At 36.9% G+C, this 10,418-nt stretch overlaps 1 protein-coding gene and 1 pseudogene across 14 annotated transcripts in view; both read right to left on the minus strand.

The window, feature by feature from the left end:
- The window catches only part of Slmap (sarcolemma associated protein), a 170,750-nt gene that overhangs the window by 70,613 nt on the left and 89,719 nt on the right, over positions 1-10,418 (minus strand). For 9 of the 14 annotated variants that reach the window (XM_004631614.2, XM_023715702.1, XM_023715692.1 and 6 more), the window contains 3 exons: positions 5,582-5,750; positions 5,442-5,492; positions 4,531-4,581 (listed from right to left, as the gene is read on the minus strand). In XM_004631614.2, coding sequence (XP_004631671.1) covers positions 4,531-4,581; positions 5,442-5,492; positions 5,582-5,750 — 271 coding nt within the window. The remainder of the gene's footprint in view (positions 1-4,530; positions 4,582-5,441; positions 5,493-5,581; positions 5,751-10,418) is intronic. The other 5 variants (XM_004631616.2, XM_023715697.1, XM_023715696.1 and 2 more) reach the window with 3 other exon arrangements.
- On the minus strand, positions 8,560-9,156 carry LOC105742238 (annotated as a pseudogene).

The raw sequence follows: 10,418 nt of genomic DNA on the forward strand, positions 1-10,418 counted from the left end.
ACAAACACCATTAGAACAAATCATTCTAACCACTTTGAATACACAGATACAAAATGGACATTCATCGGTATACCCCATTTTTTCTACATTCCGTTATTGAATATTATAGGTGTGTAAACTCAGCAAAATATTCTAAAAGAGTCCAGAAGCCCTTAATAGCATTGGGTCTTCTGTTTAACTGGCAATGTCAGAAATTATTGACCTGAGTCCCCCACAGCTCAACGTAACAACATGGCTTTACTTCAAGTGACATTTATTGAAATGTGCTATCCTTCTATCACTTACCATGCTTAAAAAAATAAAAAAGTCCAATATTTTAATATATCTAGTTTACAATAAAATATTTACTATACTAATTTACATAAAATCTAATGCTAGTTGAGTGTGGGGGCACGTGCCTGTAATCCCAGCATTCAGGATGCTGAGGCAGGAGGATTACTGCAAGCTCCAGGCCAGCTTGGGCTACTAAGTGAGTTCACGGCTAGTCTCAACTGCATAGTGAGACCCTATCTCAAAAAGGCAAAACAAAACAAAACAAAAACCCTAATGTTAATATAAATTCATATAAATGTCTTACAGATAGTATAAGTGACAGATTTGGATTATGACATGACTTTATCACTGGATTTTTTTAGGCCTGTGGAAATTCACTCTGCTCAAAACACAAAAAAGGGCATGCCACTGATACTCCAAAAGAAACAATATTTACTGGAAGAAAAATGGATATCCATTACAATGCATATTGTATATAGGTGACCTTTCCATGGATGTTCATTTTATTTTTTTACTACCTGTCTGATACTACATACCTTTTAGTCACATGAGCTACTGAGTCCTTCACATGTAGCTAGTCTGAACTGAGATATGCTATATATATAAGAAACAAATGTACAATGATTTCAAATAGTAAAAATAAAAAATTAATGGGACCTGGGCAGTGGCAACAATGTCTGTAATCCCAGCAACTCGGAAGGTAGAAGCAAAATGATATGAATGCAACCCAGCCTGGACAATATAGTGAGATTCTGTTTCAACAACAACAAAAAACAATATGATATGTTTCATTAATAAACTTCTACATGTTCAAACTATGTTTTGCTATTTTGGATAAATAAAATACATTACTAAAATTTGTTTTATCTGTTCCTTTTTATACTTTTACTGTGGCTACCAGAAATTTTTAAATTATATACATGGCTTTCATTGTATTTCCTTTGGATAGCACTATTCCATAGTCTCTTACATTCAAATAATGATTATTAAGACAAAGAATTTATAGCACAAAATCTGTGATTTTATTTTATTTTTTCCCGGAACCGGGGATTGAACTCAGGTCCTTGCGCTTGCCAGGGAAGCGCTTATTCCACTGAGCCGTCTCCCTGGCCCTATCTGTAATTTTAATAGCTACATTATACTCACATAATTTTGAAAATTACTTTCATTTCACTTAAGTATTAATTTCAAAATCTCCAGACATTTCTGAAATATTGTTACAACTGTATCATATTTTCTCTCTACTAAAGAATAACTTTAGTTTAAAAATCATGTAGTATTATGGCTATGAGCTTTAGAATACTTAATAATTGGTTTGTTATTGTATTATAAGTGATTCAGAATGGAGTAAGTGACTTATCTTATTTTAAAGTTGAGTCTGTAACTAAATCTGGTATAATGTTTTTGTGTATATCCAGAAACTCGGTTTCTTTTAAAATCGACCATTAGCTAATTTCACACTACTCAATTTATCACCACCAAAACAACAAATAAACCAACAAGGGAATAATAATTATAACAAGGAATTATCTTAAGTATCTAAAATATTTCATTCTTGTTTGTTTTTGCGATCCCAGGGATTGAACTCAGGACCCTACACTTACCAGGCAAGCGCTTATTCTACTGAGCTATCTTCCAGGCCCCTATTTCATCTTAAATTAAGGAATCTACAACTATTCTACAATATGAAAATAGTCTACTATGCTATTACATCAACTGAAACTAGCAAAAATTTTAAAAATAGCTGACAACTCTAAAAGGTGGTTCTATGTATATCAAAGGATTCTCTTAACTGAAGGTATAGGCTCTCAGCTTGGATCAACACCATTAATAATAAATAGTCAGGTCAAGAGAACAATAATATGATTTAAAAATATATATGCCAGAAACAGAAAGGTAAAGTAACAGTAGAAAATATAAAATCACTTAAGGAAGATAAATTTTAGAAGATGAGGATTAATTCATCTTACATAAATTTGCTAAATAGCATTCAATGAATAGTAACTAGTAATCTCAGTACAATGAATATAAACTATACCTTTATGAATTCTTACACAAATTCAATCAAATTAGGAATTAAAAAATCAATATATTTTATAAAACATGCACACAAATGTTAAATAGCTTTGTTTGTTTTTGGTATTAGGAATCAAACTCAGGACCTTGCACTTGCCAATTAAGTGTTGTGCCTCTGAGCTATATATCCCCGCCCTCTCAAATGTCAATGTTTAAAGAAACTTTTTTTTCCTTCATTCAGAGTTCTAAGATACAATACGTAATAATAGGTCTTGACCTCACAGCTCACACATACATGTTTCCTGAGTCTATTTGCCAGTTCTTCATTAAAAGCTAGCCAAACAAGAACAAAATAAACCACCTCCCCAATTTTGCCATTTTTATTGCTGGTGAGGAACTAAAAAAGCCCCACCAGGCATAGAAAAAATATTTAACAGGAAGTTCTGTCATTGACCCTGATAGCCCTCTCTAATTTCGGTATAAAAACTGTGATAACGTGCACATAAGTCAATATACACAGATAACAATTTTATTCCTTTCGTGCTCCAAGCACCTAGTACAGGATCTGTCACATTATTGGTGTTCAATTAATCTTGGATAAACGGGTCAAAAGTCAACAGTAATATTCAAGACTAAAGGATTACAGAAGTCACTGGGTAAAAAGTCCTTTATATACTAACAAAAACCAATACACAGCAGCTACCAGTTTTTTGGTTTTGTTTTGTTTTGTTTTTTTGCAGAACTGGGGATTGAACTCAGGCCATTACACTTGCCAGGCAAGTGCTTATTCTACTGAGCCATCTCCCCAGCCCCTACCAGTTTTTAATAAGAAAGAATCTATGCTATCAAAATAGTCACAGAACCAAGAACAGATTATTCTGATGGCAAAATGACTGTTTTTGATTAATGAAACCGATGGATAAAGAAAGTAGTTTCTCTCTCATGTCCAAGGGCTCAATGGTCTGTTAAATGAATTCACATATTAAAAATAGAGTTTAACTGGGTGTGGCGGCACATGCCTATAATCTAATACTCAGGAGGTTGAGACAGGAGGATTGCCATGAGTTCAAGGCCATTCTGGGCTCCATAAGTAAATTCAAGGCCAGATTATACTACCTAATAAGACTCTGTCTCAAAAAGTCATAAAAATACAGCTCTTGAACCAGAACTTGAAGAGAAAAAAAATGATTATATAGCCTTGAAAAATACAGTGGGAGAAAAAGAGCTGTATTTTATAAGCCCCTACTTTTCTTTCTTTCTTTGTATTTAGTACAGGGTCTATAGGGTCTCACTGCACATATTGGATTTGTGGTGATTCTCCTATATTCAGCCTCCCAAGCACTGGGATTACAGGTGTGCGCCACAGTCTATATGTAAGCCTCCAGTAACAATGAACTTTATCATTTCTTTATACTAAAAATGAAAATTCTATATAACATAGAATTGTTATAAAATTGTTATGTTGGGGGCTGGTGAGATGGCTCAGTGGTCTAAAGCACCTACTTAGAACAAGCTCAGCTAAAGCACAGGGACCGCGGTTCAATCCCCCAGCACCACATGCCAGCCAGCCCCGCCCCCTGGTGGGCTGAGCTGGCCACACACACACACACACACACACAAATAAATAAATAAAATTAAAAAAAAAAATTGTTATGTTGGGGCTGGGGAGATAGCTCAGTGGCATTAGCACCTGCCTGGAAAGTACAAGACCTGAGTTCAATCCCCAGTACCAAAAAAAGCAGATAAAATTATTATAAAAGTCCATAGAATTGTTATAAATTCTATCTAATATAGAAATTGAAATTTCTTTTTCTGTCTTTTTGAGACAGGGTCTCACTATGCAGTTCACACAGGTCTGAAACTTGCAATGATCCTCTTGCCTCAGCCTCCCGAGTGCTGGGATTACAGGCATGCTCCACCCACCACTGTTGAAATCTCTATATAACACAGGATATCAAAGAATAGGCCAGAGCATCTACTTATATCTTAGAAGTAAGGGAAACCTGATTTGAGTTGTTTGGTGTTTTTGTGAGACAGGGTCTTTCACATTCTAGGCAAGCATCCTGCCACTGAGTTCCATCTCCAGCCTGGGAAGCCTAATTTTAAAAAATAAAATCCCTCAGTCTCTGAATGGCACATTTTTTATTATAAACACTTAAAACTTTAATACCCTGAGCTCCCTAACCTACTCAAACAGTAAAAGGATATTATGAAAGAAAAATGTTAAGTTTTTTACACTACCTTTTTCTGTGCTCCCATTTATTTTAGGTAAGAAGTCCTCAACTTGTAACCCTAGGATTAAGACAGTGTATCATTGCCTGATAAAAGAAAATATTACTCTAAAATTGGTCTCAAGTATAGTCACAGCATTTTCTATTCCTGCTCATAGTAAGTTGGTACTGACGCTTCCACAGGAAAGCTTCAATTTGCCCTTTCCTATGATAGGTTCAAGCTTAGATGTCTTCCAATGAACCACAGAAGATAAAGAATCCTACTGTTCATGGATTTAGGTAGAATATTGCAGATGCAGAAATTTTATTCACCTCAGGTGCCCACTAGTGACAATCAAGTATATTTTAAAGGGAAATTTTTTGTAGCATTTTACACCTAATATATAGAGCTGGTCAAATAGCTCAGTGGATTAAAATGTCTGCTTAGAATCTATTTTTTATGTTAATAACTTTCTTTATCTTTTTCATTTTTATATTTTTTCCTTTTGTGGTACTAGGGATTGAACTCAGGACCTTGTGCTTGCCAGGCAGGCGCTTATGCCACTGAGCTATATCCCCAGCCAAAGCACCTGCTTAGGCAGACACAGTGGCCAGGGTTCAATCCCCAGCATGCTGTGCTGGCCTCACCCCCTGGGACAAGCTGAGATGGCGAATGAGACTGGGCGAGGTGGCTGGGCTTGATGGCACACACCTGTAACCCCAGTTCTTTGGAAGGCTGAACACTGGCGGATCACTATGAGTCCGATCTACATAGTAAGACCCTGTAGACGTTTACTAAAAAAATACAATAAATAAATACGTAAAATATACCTAATATATAAAATGTACTTTAAAAATTACCCAATGTGAGATAGTAAACAAGGTAAAAAAATAATTAATGATTAAACTCAGCTTTAAATAAAAAATGTGGATGGCACCTACCTAAGCTGTTGCATTCTTTAAGAGTTTTCTCCTGAAGATGTTCTAACCGTACTGCAAATAAAATTCCAAGAGAAAGATATTTCACAGACAAAAAGAAAAAATTAATCTAGTCTAATGAATTTCTGAGTCAGCTAACTTACCTTGTAAAGCTGTCAGCCTCTCATTGGTGAAGTCATTATCAGCCTGCAAAGCTTCTATTTTTGCCTGGAGCTCTTGTTCTTTTTCTTCCATTTCATCTATTTTGTGCTGTAATTCTTTCTTCTCAGCTTGTCCCTTCTGTTGGATTTCTTCTTGTCTTCCCTCCGCCACCTGTTGAGGATGAAGAAGATTCATTTACTTAATAAAACCTGACCTTGTTTTAAGAGGCTTTAGGCAAGATTGTTCTATTCATTTAAAACCCCAGAACTTGAGAGGTTGAGGCAGGAATATCTCCATGAGTTTGACCCTAGCCTGAGCTACATAAGCAAGTTCAAAACAAAAAATAAAGACACAAATATAAAAAGTGATCTACACTGTTATTTTTCCATAATATCCACAGGATGATAAAAGGTCAAAGAGGATTATTCACCAGTTTTTAAGTACAAAGTAATATTTCCTCCTATAATTACAGTAGTCCCTTGCTGTTTCGTGGTTTGACTTTCAATGACTCACTATTTTGTGGGTCTTAAAAAAAAAAAAAAGATCTCTCACAAATTTTCACTATATGGCAGGATTTCGCAGCACTGTACAGTATACATGTTGTTAAAATTACATAGGTTTATGAGTTTAGAAAATGGTTAAGAATATTAGAAGTGTTTTCTGAAAGTGTAAAAAAGGTTTATAAGAGTATGAGAAGGGTTTATGAAGACTTAGAATATATATAAAACTAAAATATAATGTTGCCATTTCACAGATTTTCACTCATCGAAACTAACCTATTTTCACTTAGGTTATATTCACTTACTGGAATGTAACCTCCACGATAAGTGAGGGACCACTGTATCACTATTTCAATTTATCTTTAATTTTTTGTGGAACTGGGGATTGAACTCAGGTCCCTGCATTTGCCAGGCAAGCATTAGCTAGCTATCTCCCCGGCCCTAAAGTTTCGTTTTTGATTTAAGACACAGTCATGTTATGTAGTTCAGGTTGGCCTTGAACTCACTTCCTTTTAAGAAGAGCAATCTTGGGCCAGCAAGGTAACTCAGCAGACTAAGAGCCTGCTTAGGCAAGTGCAGGGACCAAGGTTATACCCCTGGTATCACAGGCTGCGCTGGCCTGAGTCCGGGTGGGCATGGTGGCACATGCCTGTAATTCTAGCACTGGGGAGGCTAAAAACAGGAGGATCACTATGCATCCAAACTGCATAGTAAAACCCTGTACCAAATACATTTAAAAAATAAAGCAATCTTTAAAAGTATCAGAAATTTAACAATGCAGAAGACAGCTATGCTCTGGTCTTCTCTAACAAATGTGTATCTCTTGGGACTCAATCCATGGTTTGAATTATATTAGGATAAATCTTCACTAACTCAGAGGATTTTTAAAAACCAACTAGACATTACCCTTCCTGTCCTTATTCCAGACATCCCATCACTGAAGATAATAGCAGCTGAATAATAAACAACAACAACAACATCCCACCAGGCTACCAGGAGTCAAAAAAATTACTCTTAAGACTCTTCTGGATTATGGAGCCACAGAGGAATGTGTTCGATGATCTAAAGTGAGCCTGAAGAGAGTCACATGGAGAGAAAAAAACATTTTCTCAAGCTTTCACAGAGAGCAAATTGGTCAAGCAATGGCTGTGACTCATCCTCATGTCAGACACTGACAAGAGGATGTACAAAAGGTGGTACAGGGCTGCAGGATAAATCCTGAGAGTACTTGGCTGACCTTATCAGATACAAAAGTTATATTTCTTGTTATATAGGTCTTGCTATATCTTGGTCTTAACCATCCAGCAGAAAAGTATAAAAACGAGGTATATAAAATAAACCCATATTAATACGATGAGTTGTAAAAGGCTCAAGTCAATAACTTGAGGATAACCCACTAATATTATAGACTGCCAGACAGTGTTAGATTGCTTAGTTGAATTCAAACACCTGTAGTATTTAGATGCCAATAGAATATTCACCTCTGACAGGAAAAAAAAAAAAAAAGATACAAAGGAAAGATCATTTTGTATAGTTAGGATAAATTTACAGCTACTTTCGCTTAATTCAATGAGAAGAAAGAGGTGTACTAACACTGTTTGGACAGAATATCCTGTCTGCTTCTTGTACTATGGATAACCACTAAGAAGATAACAATGAACGTATAGTGTATTGATTATCAAAACTGTCCTATTAATCAGCTGGGTAACTGTCTCATTCATATTTATTTCTCAATAAAATAAATAAATAAATAAATAAAAAAGACTCTTCTGGGGCTGGTGAGATGGCTCAGTGGTCTAAAGCACCTACTTAAAACAAACTTAGCAAAGCCCAGGGACCGCGGTTCAATCCCCCAGCACCACATGCCAGCCAGCCCGCCCCCTGGTGGGCTGAGCTGGCCACACACACACACACAAATAAATAAATAAAAAATTAAAAAAAGACTCTTCTGGGCTTGCTTTAGTACTAAATAGCTGGATTATGCCTTTTGATATGGCAGAAAATAAAGCTTCAGGTTTAAAGAACCCATTTGAATATCTTAAGCTTTGTTAATTTTCAACTACTTACTGTTGGAATCTAAAATACAATTATTATAAAGCACTGATATCTAGAGGAAATATATCAGCATTTATAGGCTTTCAATTACTTATGATAATAGAATTTGGGGCTAAAAAACAATACAAATACCTTTTCACTATAAAAGTCAACCATTATGGGTGTGTGTGTGTTTCCAGTACTGGGAACTGAACCAAGGGCGTTTAACACTGAGCTATATATTTTTAAGACATAGTCTTACTAAGTCACTAAGTGCTCTAGACTAGGCTTGAAGTTAGGATCTTTCTGCCTCAGCCTCCCAGAGTGTTAGCATTACAAGTGTGCACTACCGTGTGCACTACCGCACCTAGCTCGTTACATTTTACGTAACACCAAATAACATGTAAACTTTTTTAAAGGCATTTTTTTTTTTTTTTTGAGTTTTCAAATGAGTTTATTAAAGACTGTTCTCAGGAGGGCTACAACCTTTGATTTGCCATTTAAAAAAGTTATGTTTCTTCATGCTTTATAGTACAGATAATGTAAAAGGATAGAGCTGTAAGCACTTCCCGCCGGAATTCTGATAGTATAGCAGTGTAGTCATTTCTGCAATGCTAGAGTAAATAAAGTCTCTTCTATGTGTCTCTTCAAAAAGCGATGAATGACAGGAGATGGTGGCGTAAGAGGCCGCTTTTTTCTCCTGTTCATTCTGCAGTATTGGAGCCAGTATTTTTACCATCGCATGCCACGATCTTCACTTTATCCACTTTGATAAGTTCTGTCACCTCTCTGAATTCTACATCGTTCAGTACAAAAGTCCACATGTTATCGCAGAACCTGTGTTTAGAGACCCCCTGAAATTGACTCTGTTCCTGACCCTCTAAGCCAGTGCAGAATTTATAGCCTTATCGAACTGAAGTAGAACTTGGAGGGGAAGTTGGGGGTGATCTGTTGAGACTGTATGAGCTCATCCAGGCTTTCCTGAAGACTGTTTCCCAAAGTAGTATTTCTGTATAATTGATATGCCATGGCGCAGGAGAAAGAAAGTTATCTTTTTCAAGCTTGCACTGATATTCAGTCCTTGCGAGAGGCACTTCCTGCTGCAGAGCACAGCAGTCGCGAGGCCAGGGCCCGCAGGAGTGGCCGCACAGCCGACCACCAGTTCAGCCGCCACGGAAACCCTAAAGGCATTTTTTTATTAGTACACATTAGACATACAGAACAGCGGATTTCATTTTGGCGTATTTGTACATGCACATGATACACTTTGATAGCTTTCTCTATAATGCATGAGCTATAATTCTTTGAAGTACAGTGAGGAGGAGTGATAGAGTTGGATCAAATGAGAGCTTTAGTTTTAGCTTTTTGGGGAATCTCCATACCGACTTCCAGAGTTGCTATTCTAATTTACATTCCTGGGCTGGGAGATAGCTCATTAGAATAAGTGCTTGCCTGGCAAGTGTGAGGTCCTGAGTTCAATCCCCGATACTGCAACTAATTTACATTCCCACTAACAGTCACTACGTGCCTCACCTCATTCCTGCCAGCATTCATTCATCATGCACTCACTCACTGATGCAGTGGTGCCCTTCATCCTTACCCTCTGCTTCCTTTCTGGTACTGGGGACTGAACCTAAGGCCTCTGCACTGAGCCATATCCCAAGTCTATTTTATCTTGAGGCTGGACCTCCTACCTTGTTCAGATGCTCCACACTGGGCTCCTTGATCACTGAAGATGCTGATTATCTTTTTATTTATTGTCCATTTGCATTTCTTCAGAAAAGTGCCTATTTGGTTAATTTGTCCATTTACTGGTTGGATTACTTGTTTCCTTCAGGTTTAAGTTTTTTGAGTTCTTTATATATTCTGGATATTATCTTCTGTCAGAAAAGTAACTAGCAAAGATTTTTCTCCTATTCTGTTGGCTGTCTCTTCACTGTTATGTCCTCAGCTGTGCAGACACACTTTAATGTCACAGCCCCATTGACTGGTTTTTGCTATTATATTCTGTGCTACTAGAGTCCTATTCATGAAGTCTTTGTCTAAGCCAATGGCTTCAAGTGCCTCCGTTTTTCCTCTAGCAGTTCCAAAGTTTGAGGTCTTACATTTAGCTCTTTGATTCATTTTTTGTTTGTTTTGAGAGAGGTTCTCATTATGTCGCTCAGGTTGGCTCCAACTTCATAGGGATCCTTCTGCCTCAGCCTCCCGAGTGCTGGGATTATGAGTGCTGGCATTATGAGTACTGGGATTACAAATGCTGGACTTACAGGCATGTACTACTACACCCACTTTTTTTTTTTTTTTT

The sequence above is a fragment of the Octodon degus genome, unplaced genomic scaffold (genome assembly GCF_000260255.1).
Source record: "Octodon degus isolate 3935 unplaced genomic scaffold, OctDeg1.0 scaffold00043, whole genome shotgun sequence".
NCBI lineage: Eukaryota > Metazoa > Chordata > Mammalia > Rodentia > Octodontidae > Octodon > Octodon degus.